We start from the raw sequence: 18898 nt of genomic DNA, 5'->3' as shown, positions 1-18898 counted from the left end.
GAAGAATCTGATCTGCTCTATGTCTCCGGAACTCGTTTGAAAATGGCGGTACCCCGGCCACTCTTCTGATGTAAATCAGACCCGGCCCTTGACCTCTGAACTTGTTTGGAAATGATGGCAGCCAGAGTAAGAAGACTTGCTTGTCTACCTGCAGTCCTCCCCACTGGATCCCCATGTCTCGTCCGCGGCTCCTGTGTCTTGACCGGTGCAGGTGTCTGTTTCAGATGTCGGATCAATGTTGTTGGAGTGGTTTGTACTAACTCTGGATTCTGCCGAATAATTTTTTTCTTCTTCTTTCCAGCCCCGGTAAGAGGGCTTAAGGAGGAGGGTACTGTCATGTCCGCCATGTCTGTTTTGCCTCTTGTCCCTGGGAGTGGTGTGCACCCGCATCTCATGTCTGCTATCCTGAATGTTCCCTAGAGCAGTGTGCACACTCACCTCATGAGTGTTGAGCTGCGGGATGCCTGTGTTTCTGCTCTGCCTTCTGTGATCATCTCGTCATGTCTAGAACCGCTGATCTTGTGTCCTTCCTATGTTCCAGCAGAGGCTGGTTCTGCATTCATCTCTGCATGTCTGGAATTCTGATCATGTGACCTGCCTAGGTTTCAGCACTGGTTCTGCTATCATCTCTGCGTGTCTGGAATTCTGATCATGTGACCTGCCTAGGTTTCAGCACTGGTTCTGCAATCATCCCTGCATGTCTGGAATCCTGATCATGTGACTGCTCCCTGTGATCCTGGAGGAGCTGAACTGGAAGTTCTCCCCAGGTCCTGACACGGAAGTGGAGGTGCTATGCCCTATATCAGACCGCCCCTTCCTATGCTCAGGGCCTGAGTATTGTGTTGCTTCCCTGCATGGCTGCTTGGTCTGCTGGGTCGCGCCCTCTATTCTGTGCCCTTGCACTTTGCTCTGTCATGCGTCTCTGCACACACTCCGTGCTCGTATTCCATCTCTTGTCTCGTGCTTTGTCTCGTGTTGTCCTTCGTGCTTTGTTGGTCCTCGCTATGCATCCTTGTTATGCTGTGCTCTGTACCCTGTCCCTGACGTGTCTCTACACGTGCAGGCCTCCGCTCTGTACCCTGTCCCTGACGTGTCTCTCTACACGTGCAGGCCTCCATTCTGTACCCTGTCCCTGGCGTGCCTCTCTACACGTGCAGGCCTCCGCTCTGTACTGTGTAGTCCCAAGGCTCTCCCTTGGCCCGGCTCTGGGCTTCGGCCTACGCTCCACTGCTAGACTCTGTCCCTGGCGTGTCTCTCCACACGCGCAGGCCTCGTCTTGTACTTTGCCCCTGACATGCGCAGGACTCTGCCTCTTACCCTATGCCTTGTCTCTGATGTTTCGTGCGCCCTTGCACTTTTCATACTAGGCTTTGCCGTGCTGTTTCGCATGCGTCTCTGTCCTGTACCTTTGCCTAGCCCTGCCTTGTGGCTCCGTGCCCTCATGCATCTGCCTGGTCGCCCTGTGCCTGCCTGTTGTGCCTCAGCCGTGCCGCCTCTAGTCTTGCTCGTCTGTTTGCCTCAGCCGTGCCCGCCGTCCAGTGCTATAGTGGTTATCGCCTGTGTGTGCCTCAGCTGTGCCGCCTCTAGTCATGCCCACCTGCCTCTGCCACCATCGGTACCGCCTGTCGGTGCTCCAGCCGTGGTTTCCGTGCTCCCTTGCACTCACGCTGGTTCTTACACTGTGCGTTTTCGTGCTACTCTTGCACAAAGTCTTTTGCTTACTTTGCTCTGCTTTTTACCGTCTTGCCTGCCGGATTCCGTAACCTGCCGACCGCTGCCAGAGGTCTGGACCCTGATGACTGTGGCCTGATGTCTGGAGCTGATTTCCACAGTCTGATTCCTGGATCCTGTCGGTCGATGCCAGCCCCCCGGATTCCGATGCCACCGTACCCTATCTTGGATCCTGGTGTGCCTTCGGGCATGCACTCTGTCTTGGACTCCGGCGTGTTCCTTGACACGCATCCTGTTGCTAACTTTGTCTTGTCTCCTTGCATGGAACCCTGGTTTGCTTACCGGATGTCCGGATCCTGCCGATCACCTACAGAGCTACAGAATCTGATGTCCTGGTTGATCGTTGCCTGCTGTCCGGAGTCCATTGTCATCGTGCCCCTGCCTACCATCTTGCACTCACCATGCTTTGGACCTTGGCATGCCCTTGCACGCACTTTGCTATGTGTTCCCTGTATATTTACGTTTGGCACCTGTTATTACCCTGAAGTGTTCCTTAATGAAGTTACTTTGAAATAACGTCTTGTCTCGCCTTGTCTTGTTTCCCTGAGCCGGCCATCTGGTTCAGCTGCCGTGGTGGCTCACCCCCTTGGTCTTGCCCCTGACACTCCCTGTATAGGGGGTGGCTCTTCACTAGGTCAGCTTGCCCTAGGTGGGTGGGTGCCACGGCCCAGAGGGTCTACTCATTCAAGAAAAACGACTCAGCGTAAGCTGACGCTCATCACATATTCAATAGTCAAAATACATAAATGCAGGGGCGTACACCCAGAATTTATAAAAAAAAAAACAGCATATCACGAGGATTCAATATACATAATATGGCATAATGCCAGTAATTGTATAAATCAATACATAATGTGAAATATGCACTGATCAGTACAGCATATATCACATACAGTGGTTTGCAAAAGTATTTACCCCCTTGGCTTTTTAACAACCATATATACGCCGACCCAAGTATAAGCTGAGGCCCCTAATTTGGCCACAAAAAACTGGGAAAACTTATTGACTTGAATATAAGCCAAGGGTGGAAAATGCAGCAGCAACTGGTAAATTTCAAAAATAAAAATAGAGTCCAATAAAAGTAAAATTAATTGAGACATCAGTAGGTTAAATGTTTTTGAATATCCATATTGAATCAGAAGCCCCATATAATGATCCATACAGCTCATGATGACCCCATAAGATGCTCCATCCAAAATACGCCCCATATAATGCTCCATAAAGTTCATAATGGGCCCCATAAGATGCTCCATACAAAATATGACCATATAATTCTGCAAAAAGGTTAATAATGGCCCCATAAGATGCTCCATAGAATAATTTGCCCCATATGCTGCTCCATAAAGGTTGATGGCCATATAAGATGCTCCATAGATATATATGCCCTATATGCTGCTCCATAATGGTTGATGGCCCCATAAGATGCCTCATGTAATGCAAAAAGGTTATGGCCCCATAAGGCTTCTTTTACACTTACTTTTTTTTTGCGGCCCGTTATTGCGGGCGCCGTACCGCCACAATTTTCACGGTCTGCCGCAATAACGGACCGCAAAAAACTTGCGGATCGCCATTTTTCAGGTTTCCAATACTATGGAAGTAGTATTGCAAAAAAACCGGTGTTCCGCAAAACCGGAAGTGATGGTGCGCCGCAAAAACAAACTTCCATTGTTTTTGTGGCGACATTGATTTTGTATGGGGTCCGTGTCCGTAAGCCATGAAAAAGATCGAGCAGGCTCGATGTTTTTTCACGACCGCAAATATGGCCCTCAAGGCCATACAGCACACAGCAATCTGACTAATTTTTGGGGGCCGATTTTGCAGCCCCATAGAAATCTATTGGGGCCTCAAAAACGGCCAGCAAAATCCCGGTAAGTGTAAAAGAAGCCTAGGATGCTCCATAGAATATGCCCCATATGCTTCTCCATATATCTTGATGGCCCCATAAGATGCTCCATAGAATATGCCTCTTATGCTGCTCCATAAATCTTGATGGCCCCATAAGATGCTCCATAGAATATGACCCATATGCTGCTCCATATATCTTGATGGCACCATAAGATGCTCCATAGAATATTCTCCATATGCTGCTCCATAAAGGTTGATGGCCCCATAAAATATGCCCCATATGCTGCTCCATATATCTTGATGGCCCCATAAGACACTCCATAGAATATGCCCCATATGCTGCTCCATAAATCTTGATGGCCCCATAAGATGCTCCATAGAATATGCCCCATATGCTGCTCCATAAAGGTTGATGGCCCCATAAGATGCTCCATAGAATATGCCCCATATGCTGCTTCATAAAGGTTATGTGAACACACCAGAAAAAAGGAGTCTAAATCCACCAATAAAATTACTTCATTATTTTAATAGTACTCAACAAGATTGTATAAAATACATAGACACAAATGAAAAACCATATATATGACAATGCATTACAAAGAGACTAAGGTGCAACTATGTGCAGGGTTGCTAACAGCAAACAAAATTATCATATCTAGAGCCATTATACTTCAGAGGCCCCATGGATACTAATTAGCATTGGTAAAGTAATACCCCAGTGAGGTGGGAGTTACAAAGTAATCCCTTGCTAATAGTCCTCAGGTCATAACCTCACAGTCATTGCTCACCCATTTGCTGTCAGGACCACTGCACACTGCGCTCCTACGCGCGTTTCGCGTGGGCTTCTTCCGGGGGCTGTTGCAGTGTCTGCTGTCTAAAGGTCCTCCATAATATAGGCCATTTACAGGTGCCAAATCATGCGCTAATCAGCGGCACATGTATCCGGTTCCGTGAACCGGTTGTGACGTCACACCCGGCGCCAGGAAGACCACGCGCGTCACAGGAATACCCAGTTACATGCACACATCATCCATCGGCGCCAGTGGGATGCCCCCAGCACAGCGTCACCACAGACATGCGCACTAGTATTTGGTTGAAAACCCTTTGTTGGCAATGACTGTCTGAAGTCTTGAACTCATGGACATCACCAGATGCTGTTTCCTCCTTTTTGATGCTCTGCCAGGCCTTCACTGCAGTGGCTTCAGTTGCTGTTTGTGGCACTTTCTGTCTGAAGTTAAAGGTACTGTCACACTTAGCGATGCACCAGCGATCCCGACCAGCGATATGACGCGGTCAGGATCGCTGGTAAATCGCTAAGTGGTCGCTAGTGAGCAGCCACACAGGCAGATCTCACCAGCGACATAGCAGTGGCCGGGGGTCACTACTTACCTGTCAGACGAGGTGATGAAGACGTCCTCCCGCCCGCGTCCACGCGTCGCTCGTCTCCACAGCAGGAAGCTGACGACGAGACACGGCCCAGGACGTTCTCGCGCGATCAGCAATAACCAGCGGGGGAGCGGTCAGAGGTAAGTATCAGACTTAGCGATATCGCTAGCAATATCGCTATAATGTCACAAAAACTAGTGACGTTATAGCGATATTGCTAGCCATATCGCTAAGTGTGACAGGCCCTTTAGTCTTTAACAAGTGAAATGCATGCTCAATTGGGTTGAGATCAGGTGACTGACTTGGCCATTCAAGAATATTCCACTTCTTATAAACTCCTGGGTTGCTTTGGCTTTATGTTTTGGGTCATTGTCCATCTGTAGTATAAAACGACGACCAATCAGTTTGGCTGCATTTGGCTGGATCTGAGCACACAGTATTGCTCTGAATACCTCAGAATTCATTTGGCTGCTTCTGTCCTGTGTCACATCATCATAAACACTAGAGACCCAGTGCCACTGGCAGCCATGCATGCCCAAGCCATCACACTGTCTCCGCCATGTTTTACAGATGATGTGGTATGCTTTGGATCATGAGCTGTACCACACCTTCACTATACTTTTCTCTTTCCATCATTCTGGTAGAGGTTGATCTTGGTTTCATCTGTCCAAAGAATGTTCTTCCAGAACTGTGCTGGCTTTTTTAGATGTTTTTTAGCAAAGTCCAGTCTAGCCTTTTGATTCTTGATGCTTATGAGTGGCTTGCACCGTGCAGTGAACCCTCTGTATTTACGTTCATGCAGTCTTCTCTTTATGGTAGATTTGGATATTGATACGCTTACCTCCTGGAGAGTGTTGTTCACTTGGTTGGCTGTTGTGAAGGGGTTTCTCTTCACCATGGAGATTATTCTGCGATCATCCACCACTGTTATCTTCCATGGGCGCCTAGGTCTTTTTGCATTGATGAGTTCACCAGTGCTTTCTTTCTCAGGATGTACCAAACTGTAGATTTTGCCACTCCTAATGTTGTAGCAATTTCTCGGATGGGTTTTTTGTGTTTTTGCAGCTTAAGGATGGCTTGTTTCACCTGCATGGAGAGCTCCTTTGACGGCATGTTTCCTTCACAAGCAAAACCTTGCAAATGCAAGCACCACACCTCAAATCAACTCCAGGTCTTTTATCTGCTTGAGAATGACATAACAAAGGGATTGCCCTCACCTGTCTATCAAATAGCCTTGGAGTCAATTGTCCAATTACTTTTGGTCCCTTTAAAAACACGGTGGCACATGTTAAGGAGCTGCAACTCCTAAACCCTTCATCCAATTTTAATGTGGATACCCTCAAATGAAAGCTGAAAGTCTGAACTTCAACTGCATCTGAATTGTTTTGTTTAAAATTCATTGTGGTAATGTCTAGAACCAATATTAGAAAAATGTTGTCTCTGTCCAAATATTTATGAACCTAGCTGTAAGACATATTTTCAGTTGTTTCACACTTTTTGTTACTTATATAATTCCACATGTGTTAATTCATAGTTTTGATGCCTTCAGAGTGAATCTACAATTTTCATAGTCGTGAAAAGAAAGAAAACTCTTTGAATGAGAAGGTGTGTCCAAACTTTTGGCTGTACTGTACACAGATTGGCACTTTCTATATCTTATTATATATTATATATATTTGCACCTTCTTAATTATATATATTAAACATTTTTTCATATAGATTTTATTAATATCATGACTTTACATCATATCGGGTCATTGCATGAATTTTTGTGACCGACTGGGGTATTTATACCATTGTGCTGCTTACAATAACCAGTCTCATATACTGTTATAAATTCCGCTATATATATATATTTTTTTTTTTTTTAATTATTATTTAATTACTGTGGTTTTTGGTATAGTATTATACATGTTTTTTTTATATATGTATACAGTGGGGGAAAAAAGTATTTAGTCAGTCAGCAATAGTGCAAGTTCCACCACTTAAAAAGATGAGAGGCGTCTGTAATTTACATCATAGGTAGACCTCAACTATGGGAGACAAATTGAGAAAAAAAAATCCAGAAAATCACATTGTCTGTTTTTTTTTCATTTTATTTGCATATTATGGTGGAAAATAAGTATTTGGTCAGAAACAAGCAATCAAGATTTCTGGCTCTCACAGACCTGCAACTTCTTCTTTAAGAGTCTTCTCTTTCCTCCACTCATTACCTGTAGTAATGGCACCTTTTTAAACTTGTTATCAGTATAAAAAGACACCTGTGCACACCCTCAAACAGTCTGACTCCAAACTCCACTATGGTGAAGACCAAAGAGCTGTCAAAGGACACCAGAAACAAAATTGTAGCCCTGCACCAGGCTGGGAAGACTGAATCTGCAATAGCCAACCAGCTTGGAGTGAAGAAATCAACTGTGGGAGCAATAATTAGAAAATGGAAGACATACAAGACCACTGATAATCTCCCTCGATCTGGTGCTCCATGCAAAATCCCACCCCGTGGGGTCAGAATGATCACAAGAACGGTGAGCAAAAATCCCAGAACCACGCGGGGGACCTAGTGAATGAACTGCGACCAATGTAACAAGGCCTACCATAAGTAACACACTACGCCACCATGGACTCAGATCCTGCAGTGCCAGACGTGTCCCACTGCTTAAGCCTGTACATGTCCGGGCCCGTCTGAAGTTTGCTAGAGAGCATTTGGATGATCCAGAGGAGTTTTGAGAGAATGTCCTATGGTCTGATGAAACCAAACTGGAACTGTTTGGTAGAAACACAACTTGTCGTGTTTGGAGGAAAAAGAATACTGAGTTGCATCCATCAAACACCATACCTACTGTAAAGCATGGTGGTGGAAACATCATGCTTTGGGGCTGTTTCTCTGCAAAGGGGCCAGGACGACTGATCCGGGTACATGAAAGAATGAATGGGGCCATGTATCGTGAGATTTTGAGTGCAAACCTCCTTCCATCAGCAAGGGCATTGAAGATGAAACGTGGCTGGGTCTTTCAACATGACAATGATCCAAAGCACACTGCCAGGGCAACGAAGGAGTGGCTTCATAAGAAGCATTTCAAGGTCCTGGAGTGGCCTAGCCAGTCTCCAGATCTCAACCCTATAGAAAACCTTTGGAGGGAGTTGAAAGTCCGTGTTGCCAAGCGAAAAGCCAAAAACATCACTGCTCTAGAGGAGATCTGCATGGAGGAATGGGCCAACATACCAACAACAGTGTGTGGCAACCTTGTGAAGACTTACAGAAAACGTTTGACCTCTGTCATTGCCAACAAAGGATATATCACAAAGTATTGAGATGAAATTTTGTTTCTGACCAAATACTTATTTTCCACCATAATATGCAAATAAAATGAAAAAAACAGACAATGTGATTTTTTTTTCTCAGTTTGTCTCCCATAGTTGAGGTCTACCTATGATGTAAATTACAGACGCCTCTCATCTTTTTAAGTGGTGGAACTTGCACTATTGCTGACTGACTAAATACTTTTTTTCCCCACTGTATATATATATCATATTACATCAGATTATATTTTATTATTTATGTGAATGATTTAGTAGTCCCTATGCATATTTGCAATTGATTTTAATGAATTGTTGTGCCATACTGCATTTTCTTTTAATTTTGTACATTGTCTGTTTTTTGCCAATTGATTTAAATTAAGGCTTTTTTTTATCATGCCGTCCCTGTTTTATTCTTTCAACAAAGGTCCATTACAGTGGTTTGTTTAATATTGTCATCCGAATGGTCTGCCATTCAACCATGGAGACACATCTGCGTCACATTTAAGACTATATTTGATGCACAATTAATTGTTTTTATTTGTATGATTGTTGTATATCTTAGTATATTTCTTCAGGTTTGTCCCACTGTTACTAATAGAGGATGCGGAAGACAGAGCGGCGCACGGCAGTGGAACAGGGACAGGTGAAAATCGCATGGCTCCACCCCCATCCTCCCCGTCATACTCACCCCCTCCTGGCGCAGTCTCTGCAGTCCCTGCTTCTCCAATGGTCTCTGACAGCTCCTTCCAGTGTTCAGCGGTCACGTGGTATCGCTCATTAAAGTAAAGAACATGCGCAAATTCATTACAATAATGAGCGGTAACCCGTGACCGCTGAACACAGGAAGAGCTGCAGCACCGGAGACCATCTGAGAAGCAGGGACTGCAGAGACCGAGCGAGGAGGAGGTGAGTATGATCAGACAGCTGCGCTCCCCCTCCCCCACCGACCCCTCCGGGAAAATGACTTGAGTATAAGCTGAGAGGCACTTTCAGCCTAAAAAAGGGTTGAAAATCTCGGCTTATACCTGAGTATATACGGTATTTCGTTACATTACAACCTGTGTTTAACCTCTTCATGACCCAGCCTATTTTGACCTCAGTGACCTGGCCATTTTTTGCAATTCTGACCAGTGTTCTTTTATGAATTAATAACTATGGAACGCTTCAACGGATCCTAGCGATTCTGAGACTGTTTTTTCGTGACATATTGGGCTTCATGTTAGTGGTAAATTTAGGTCAATAAGTTTTGCGTTTATTTGTGAAAAAAAAAAATCAGAAATTTAGCAAAAATGTTGAAAATTTCGCAATTTTCAAAATTTTAATTTTTATTCTGTTAAACCAGAGAGTTATGTGACACAAAATAGTTAAGAAATAACATTTTCCACATATCTATTTACATCAGCACAATTTTGGAAACCAAATTATTTTTTGGTAGGAAGTTATAAGGGTTAAAAGTTAACCAGCAATTTCTCATTTTTAGAGCAAGATTTACAAAACCATTATTTTTAGGGAGCACCTCAAATTTGAAGACAGTTTGAGGGGTCCATATGGCTGAAAATACTCAAAAGTGACACCATTCTAAAAACTGCACCCCTCATGCTGATCAAAACCACATTCAAGAAGTTTATTAACCCTTCAGGTGTTTCACAGCAGCAGAAGCAACATAGAAGGAAAAAATGAACATTTAACTTTTAGTCACAAAAATTATCTTTAAGCAACAATCTTTTTATTTTCCCAAGGGTAAAAGGAGAAAGTGGACCTCGAACGTTGTTGTCCAATTTGTACGCTGAAACCCCTTATGTGGGGGGAACCACTGTTTGGGTGCACAGCAGGGAAGGAGCGCCATTTGACCTTTTGAATGGAAAATTAGCTACAATCGTTAGCGGACAACATGTCGCGTTTGGACAGCCCCTGTGTGCCTAAACTTTGGAGCTCCCCCACAAGTGACCCCGTTTTGGAAACTAGACCCCCCCCAAGGAACTTATCTAGATGCATAGTGAGCACTTTGAACCCCCAGGTGCTTCACAAATTGATCCATAAAAATGAAAAAGTATTTTTTTTTTTCACAAAAATATTCTTTTAGCCTCAATTTTTTCATTTTCACATGGGCAACAGGATAAAATGGATTTGTTTGGCAATATCTCCTGAGTACACCGATACCTCATATGCGGTTATAAACCACTGTTTGGGCGCACGGCAGGGTTTGGAAGGGAAGGAGCGCCATTTGACCTTTTGAATGGAAAATCAGCTCCAATCGTTAGCATACACCTTGGAGCTCCCCCACAAGTGACCACATTTTGGAAACCAGACCCCCCAGGGAACTTATCTAGATGTGTGGTGAGCACTTTAAACCCCCAAGTGCTTCACAGAAGTTTATAACGCAGAGCCGTGAAAATAAAAAATCATTTCTTTCCTCAAAAAAATTTTCTTTAGTCCGCAATTTTTTACTTTCACAAGGGTAACAGGAGAAATTGGAACCCAAAAGTTGTTGTCCAATTTGTCCTGAGTACGCTGGTACACCATATGTGGGGGAGAACTACTGTTTGGGCACACGTCGAGGCTTGGAAGGGAAGTAGTAACATTTTGAAATGCAGACTTTGATGGAATGGTCTGAGGGCGTCGTGTTACGCTTGCAGAGCGCCTGATGTGCCTAAACAGTAGAAACCCCCACAAGTGACCCCATTTTGGAAACTAGACCCCCCAAGGAACTTATCTAGATGTGTGGTGAGCACTTTGAACCCCCAAGTGCTTCACAGAAGTTTATAACGCAGAGCCATGAAAATAAATCATTTTTTTTCCACAAAAATAATTTTTAGCCCCAATTTATTTTCCCAAGGATAACAGGAGAAAATAGATCCCCAAAGTTGTTGTGCAATATTTCCTGAGTACGCTGATACCCCATATGTTGGGGTGAACCACTGTTTGGGCACACGTCGGGGCTCAGAAGGGAGGGAGTGCCTTTTGACTTTCTGAACTCAAAATTGGCTGCAATCAATGGTGGCGCCATGTCACGTTTGGAGAGCCCCTGATGTGCCTAAACAGTGGAAACCCCTCAATTCTAACTCCAACCCTAACCCCAACACAACCCTAACCCTAACCACAACCCTAACCCCAACACACCCCTAACCCTAATCCCAATGCTAACCATAACCCTAACCACAAGACTAACCCTAATTCCAACCCTAACCCTAATTCCAACCCTAGTGGAAAAATAAAAATAAATATTTTTATTTCATTTTTTTCATATCTATGGGGGTGATAAAGGGGAGGTTTATTTACTATTTTTTTTATTTTGATCACTGTGATAGACCCTATCACAGTGATCAAAATGTTACTGGAAAGAATGAATGAATCTGCTGGCCGGAAGATGGCGGCGCCCATGGGGGAAGATGGAGGGACACCGGGACTCAGAAGGTACCGGGGGGAGGGAGTGGGATCGGACTGTGGGGGGAGCGGAGGACAAGACAGAGGGGAGGAAAGACTGACGGCGGCGGCACATCGCCGCCGTCAGTCGGTGGCGGTTGGCAGATCGCGGTCTCCAGCCATGGCTGATGATATTGCACCATCGGCCATGGCTAGATTGTAATATTTCACCAAGTTTCTTGGTGAAATATTACAATTGCTCTGATTGGCTGTTGAAAGTGAAACAGCCAATCAGAGCGATTGTAGCAATGGGGGGCAAAGCCACCCCCCTGGGGTGAAGTACAAGTCCTCCTGTACCTGTTTCATAAGTCTCTGTTGAAGAGGTTTGTTGAGCCAGTAGTTCCTGTGGTGGCACCTCCTGACCCTGTATTGGTTGAAGGTAATGTGGAATATGAGGTTGAGAAGATACTGGATTCTCGTCTGGCTAGACGGAGACTCCAGTATTTGGTTAAGTGGAAGGGTTATGGCCAGGAGGATAATTCTTGGGTCTCTGCATCTGATATTCATGCCGAAAGATTGGTTCGTGTTTTTCCTCGGGCCCATCCTGATCGGCCTGGTGGCGTGGATGAGGGTTCGGTGACCCCTCCTCAAGGGGGAGGTACTGTTATGAGCTCATTTTCTCATTCACCTTTGATGTCCGATGAACGCCCTCTGCTGGTGAAAGGAGGTGGTGAAACTGATTTGGATGGGAGAAACCTGTCACCTGAACAGGTGGATTGCGATTGGACATCCGGAATCTCTGAGTGGATATAAGGCAGCCGACGCCCTGTAGGGTTGCTGGTGATTTCTCTGCTCTGAGCTCTGGCCTTCAGTTCAGTTCCTGTCTTCTAAAGCTAAGTTTTTGCTCTGTTATTGTTCCATGAGATTTTGTCTGATTTGCTTAGTTTTGTGTTCAGCCAGCCCCGGCTGGGGCTTTGCTGAATATCCATTTTTGTCCCTGATCGGTTAATTCTCTTTTGCTCTGTCTTCAGAATATATCGGAGTGCTGATATAGGGATTTTGAAGTCTAGTCACTTTAGGGCCGTTTTTCCTATCAGACATGTTGGGACATTTTTGGTAGGGTTTTTGCAGATTGCAGCCAGCAATTTTTCTGTCCTTTCCTATCTAGTTAGTTGGGCCCCATCATTTGCTCTGCCTGTCTTTCTGTCTGTGTTTGTGTTTTCATCTGTTTTCACCGTCAATACATGTTGGGGGCTGTCTATTGCTTTGGGGTCTGCTCTGGGGCAGTTTAGATTTCCCCTTTCTTTCTTTAGGCTTATTTAGTTCTCCGGCTGTGACGAGGTGTCTAGGACCACCGTAGGAACACTCCACGGCTACTGTTAGTTGTGGTGAATAGGATCAGGGATCTGCAATCCGCTAGCTACCAACCTCTCCTGTTTTCTGGACTTAGCTTGTATTTTTATTTTTTCCTCCTCCGGTGACTCATTCATAACACCTGGGAGTCATTCCCACGGCCAAATGCCCCAATGTCCACTGCAACAAACAGACAGTCGGCATCCACAATGAAACCCATGAGTACTGTAGAAAAGTACTTTTTGTAATTATAGTACTCCGATCCACTTCTTTTGGGTTTTATTATCCAGATGTGTTTCCCATCCACCACTCCCAAACAGTTGGGGAAATTGCAGACTGTCCAGAATTTTTCAGCGATTTCCATCCACGTTTCGGTGGTGGGCAGGGGCATAAATTCTGGACAGAGAACGTCCCACAAAGCCCGGCAGGTGTCCGCAACTATTCCCAACAAGGTGGATATTCCAAGGCGGTACTGGAAGTGGAGTGAAGATAGGGTCTCTCCAGTAGCCAGGAATCTGCAAAACAGAGTTAAAGAACCAAAATTAATATTTATGTGTAGGGTTTTTTCAAACACTACATAAAAAAAATTAGTACATGGCATAACAATAATTCTGCATGCTTATGTTTACTACATGGCAGAACAATAATTCTGCAGGCTTTGGAATAGTACATGGCAGAATAAAGAAAATTATGCAGGCACTGGTTTGTAAATATTACGTACCGTAATGTGACAAGGAGCCGCTCCTCAGGAGGAATTGCATGACGAAGCTGTGTGTCCTGTCTCCGGATGGCTTCTTGAACACGAGCAAGTAAATCCCTGAAGCTTTCTTGGGACATCTGGGTATAGTCACTAAATTTCGCCTGGTTTCCCTGGAGCTCGCTGTAGAGGGTGTGGTACACTCCACGGCTCTCCCGGAGTTCAATAAATGGATGTATCCACAAACCCCCCTGCTGCCGTCTTCGCTGTCTCTCTTCTCTTTGTTGCTGGCAAGCAAAAGCCTGAGCCAGATCCATGTTAAAGTGAAAACTCTTCCAACACAGATCCATGTTGATAAAGGAAAAAGCAACCAAATCTGAAGAATTCAGCTGTAAACAGGGTATATATAAAGAATTCCAATAACACATGCCCACTGGTGTCCCATTAGTGGAGTCTGTTTCAAGAATTTTTCAAGGAATTTCCTCCTGTGAAATGTGACACCTAGATAACGCTGGCGCATAAAAACCGCAAACGCATGCAAAAACGCATGAAAACGCATACAAAGGCTGCGTTTTTTTGTCATCATGCGCACGCTAATGCGTCAAAAAAAATCGATGCGTTTACATGTTTTTTACGTGCGTTTTATGCGCGCACGAAACGCTGTGCAAAGTGGCGCAAATGTGAAAGTAGCCTTACAAAAACCTGGTGACAGATTCCCTTTAGAGGGAACCTGTCAGGTGATACATGCTGCCCAAACCGTGGGCAGAAGGTATCAGCCATTTTGTGCATGTTTGACACTGAAAACGCTGCAGCTTCTCTTCTATCCGTGCACACAGGCAGAATCTTGTTTGTTATAGTCAAAAGGTAGGAAGATGCCTCTAATGTACGACTAGTTACTCATGCGGTTCAGTCCCTGGCAGATTAGAAACACTCCCATAAAAGTTTTTATCCTCTTAATGTATTGCAGTCATCATATTATATAGCACTGTGTATTTACAATTGCTCATTTTGCCTTTCTACCCAGCTTGGTCTTCTCTTTTCTTTGATCTATGTAGAAAAAGAAAGTCTCTTGTCCCTGCATTTATCATCCCCCTTTATAACATCTGACCCAGCTGCTATGCTCCTTTCCCTCTGCCAGTGACTTTTGTAGTGACTTATTACTCAGAGAAAATTCACAGCCTGTTTCTACATAGCTCTTAGAGTGTGTGCACACGCTGTGGATTCTGCTGCGGATCCGCAGCGGATTTGACCCTGCAGATCCGTAGCAGTTTCTGCTGCGTTGTACAGTACCTTTATTTTCTATGGAAAATGAAAAACGCAGTGCACATGCTGCGGATTTTTCCGCGCGGATTTGCTGCGGTTTCAATTCCGCAGCATGTCACTTTGTGCGGCATCCGCAGCGTTTTTACACCTGCTCCATTATACAGGTGTCAAACCACAGGTCTTTTGACCTGCGGATTTTGCAAAATCCATGCAGAAAAATCCGCAGCACAATCTGCAACTTGTACACTCACCCTTAGAAAGATTCAGCTAGTGAGTTTTTAATCATGTGATGTCACAGAGCAAATGGAAACAGAAAAATTAGCTGGGAAGCTAAAGGCAAAATGAACAATTGCAAGTACAGGATGCTAAATAATATGATGATTGCAACATATTAAGAAGATAAAAATGTTGATGAGAGCGCTTTTTTAAACTTATATTTTTCTTTGAATGGCTGCAACGTTTCAGGGTCAAATATGTATGTGATCATACAGCCAGTGGCCGATACATGCTGCTCACGGTTTGGGCAGTATATATCATTTGACAGGTTCCCTTTACATACTACAGAATACAAAATAGAAACAGGTCAGGAAGTTAGCCTTTCCTTAATGGCTTCTGAGTAGCAGAAGAATTTATTTTTTTATCCATACACTTCACTAGGTGCAAATGAACTCTAAAATATTCAAAAACATGAAATGTAGGTGTGTAAAGTCAAGCACAGGTATGCTAAATTTATAAGGGAAACTATCAATATTTTGTATTTATTATTATTATTTATTTATATAGCACCATTAATTCCATGGTGCTGTACATGACACGGGGGTACATCCAAATATAAGTATCACTTACAGTAAACAAACTAACAATGACAGACTGGTACAGAGGGAAGAGTTCTTTTGCTAAGATTAGATACACTTAGTAATACATTCTTCCATATTGGTTATGGATAAAGTTATCAAAAATGCATAACAGAAATGGATTGCCCTGCTGCCATACAATGCATATATAAAACATTCGTGTCCCAGTTTAAACATCCTAATACAATCTTGAAACCTTTATGTGTAAAGTCCAACAATTACAATCAGAAGCTACTACCGTATATTCCATCTTCATTCTGGGTGGTGATCAATAATATAAAGTTTACCTCAAACTGAAGCGGCAAATCATAAATAGTAATGAAATGGGTGTGAATCTGTCTAATCACATAAGCTTATAATACAGATAAACAATTGGCACTGTGATGTGTTTGCAAAATCATTTGTCTCGTAAAGGCTGTGACTGAACTTCAAATTCCGGATGCCATTTATTTGAGAAAAATGAAACCATGTAAGAGAATAATCACATTTTGCAATGACTTTTCCAGAGTGCAAGCATCAAAGACATTTTCTGTACTAACCTAGAGGGTTAGGTTATTATCTCTGCAAATTTCTATGGAATATGTAAGAAGTGTTCATCTAACTGTAGAACCATTAAGAGGATTGTTGTGGTATCATTTTTTCCTGTCAAAAACTCTTATATGCATTGCCAGGTTAGCACTGATGTTTGGAAAACAATAATACAGGTCAGTCTGTAAAGATTTATTTTATTCTTTGAGAAATGAATAAGAAAACAGTGCTCTCATATAGAAATTAAAAAATCCAGTAACCAAGATAGACGAAAGCAGAATGAAAATCCAGCAAGCAAAGGCAAATGAACAGTGACTTCAAAGAATGACTGCAGGTAGCAACTTAAGAAACCCAGTGGGGCTCATGTATCAGTCTTTTTACAACACAAAATGGTAGGAAAACATCAGAGAATTTTATATTCTATACATGTGCCCTATTTGTCTCTGTATTGCTCTATTTTTCCTAGACACTGGCATATTTTGGAAAACAAAGGATTGTCACACTAAAGCGACACACGTGTTGTCTTCAAGTCCATGAAGTGCAACATGAATCACCATACCGATATGGCATGGGGGGGGGGGGAGTTGTCATTTAAAAATCTCCTTTTGTTCAACATTGTAGATGTCTTAGCTATGCAACAAGGTAATAAAATTTATCAAAATAAACTACTGACCCCTTGTATGAACAGATACAGTATTGTACAAACCAGAGTGCCCCATCAATCACCTACCACACCCTAGATTTAAGCTGTGCTCTAAAATACTACAAAAAAGGAAGATGATGGACATCATTTCAAGAAAATAAAAACAAAAACTCTTCATCAGTTGGAATGGTCATCAAACTCCTTTTTATGTCCCACGCGACAATCACAATAAAGGAGCCCATACACATTAGAGAAAAGTCGTCTAAGCCCACCAATTTCAGCAGGACCAAACAATTTATGTTACACGTATGGGGGCCTCCCGAAGGATCTGACATGTGCAATATCAAAGGCTGATCCTTTTGTTCTCAGAGAAGATTAGGCCACCTTGTTCCCTATACAGCACACATGCACCCTCTGCTGAGCCAAGCATGCATGTGTATGGGGGGTGAAGAGGCCAAGAGGAATAGCTTTCGTCTATATTAGGTTTGGTTGCCACCTGCTGAAGTAGTATGAACACCTTTAAGTTGATGAAAATTGTGATTTCAACCATAACTAACTAAAAGCACCCAATATAACCAACCGTTGTCACACCACCATTCGAAAGAAGTCGACTGGGCTTGAAATTTCACCCAAATAGTTGTCTGTTTAAGAGCTTTCTTATAACAATAGATTTTCACCCAGCATGATCTAACATATATGGCTGTGTTTAACGACCGTATTGGTGAATATTACTATAACGTGCGTTGACTGCGCAGGCGTAACGATCAGTCAGTCACCAGTCAAATGTTTGTTCAATGGTTGGTCACTCATTAACCAACTTGTTTATGGACAGCCTTATGTTACATTTACATATGAGTGTGAAATATCCGTTTTTTTATATTGTATGGCACATGGAACAAGGACATAGAGTGTCACGGATCTTTTCATACTTGCGTGAAAATCATGGATCTGAGAGACTCAGAGCAGGTCCTATTCTAATCCGATTTTGAGAATCAGAGTAGGAAATAATCAATGGCCCTATATACTTAATCCCCCAAAATAAAGACATAGTGAATTGGACAGCACACCCACTACACACGGATGTATACATATATAGTAGGAGTGGGATGTGGAGACATGGGCATCAGGTACTAGATTACCAGAGCTTGCCCCCCAGTGATCCCTGCTACCTGTCACTATGTGTAGACCCTGCCAGGGGCCATTTGGCAGCGGCCACTTACCGTGGTACTCCTGTCCAGGTATGTAGTAGCTGGGGTTCCCCGCCAGGTGCAGGGAGATCAGCACCTCGCCTTGCTCTCCGTCTCCCTCCAGTTCACCGTGGTGCGTGCACAGGAAAAAGAAAGGCGAGAACCTGGGGTAAAAGCCGACTGCTCCGTGTACCGCGGCCACACAGAGCATCCCAAGTAGGAGCACAGTCCACGGCCTGCCGGAGCAGGAGCTGCCCTCTTCCATTGCTGCTGCTACTTATTCTATCTGCTGCATAAGTGGCTGAGGGAAGAGCGGGCAACACAAATGGCGATAAAAGTTTAGATGGATAAAGTGAAGAAACTGCAGGACAAATACAGAGCCGCCGTTTCCGAGCTCCGTGCACCTAGTACCGACAGCACCGGAGCCAGGTGACAGCACGGAGACCGAGCCCGAGATGAGGGTCCCCACACAGGAGCTGCTCGCCTCACACACTCATCGTGTTATCTCTATCTATACGGCCGACCACGCCCCCCGGGGCACCATTGGACCAGCAGCCGTCCATCACCTCCTGCTAGGCGGGGCTTGGAAAGGTGAATGGTCCTAGTAATAGCTGAGAAATAATGAGCGCGCAATGTGTCGCTGTGGTAAGAGCAGCGCTCCGTGTCGTGTGCTCGCCGGCCGTGGTGGGCATGCAGCTCGGCGCTTCTTCTGTCCTGCCAGTATGAGGACATAGCGGCCAGTCCTTTA

General features: G+C 44.1%; 1 protein-coding gene across 3 annotated transcripts in view; it reads right to left on the bottom strand.

Annotated features, from left to right (window-relative positions):
* Window positions 1–18635, bottom strand: part of RELN (reelin) — a 1162997-nt gene extending 1144362 nt beyond the window's left edge. For all 3 annotated transcript variants that reach the window (XM_073573631.1, XM_073573629.1, XM_073573630.1), the window contains exon 1: window positions 18184–18635. In XM_073573631.1, coding sequence (XP_073429732.1) covers window positions 18184–18415 — 232 coding nt within the window. In that variant the 5' untranslated portion in view covers window positions 18416–18635. The remainder of the gene's footprint in view (window positions 1–18183) is intronic.
* Window positions 18636–18898: the final 263 nt, after the last annotated feature.

The sequence above is a fragment of the Dendrobates tinctorius genome, unplaced genomic scaffold (genome assembly GCF_039654945.1).
Source record: "Dendrobates tinctorius isolate UK_male_01 unplaced genomic scaffold, ASM3965494v1 ptg000035l, whole genome shotgun sequence".
Taxonomy (NCBI): domain Eukaryota; kingdom Metazoa; phylum Chordata; class Amphibia; order Anura; family Dendrobatidae; genus Dendrobates; species Dendrobates tinctorius.
This window is presented reverse-complemented; position numbering and strand designations above follow the sequence as displayed.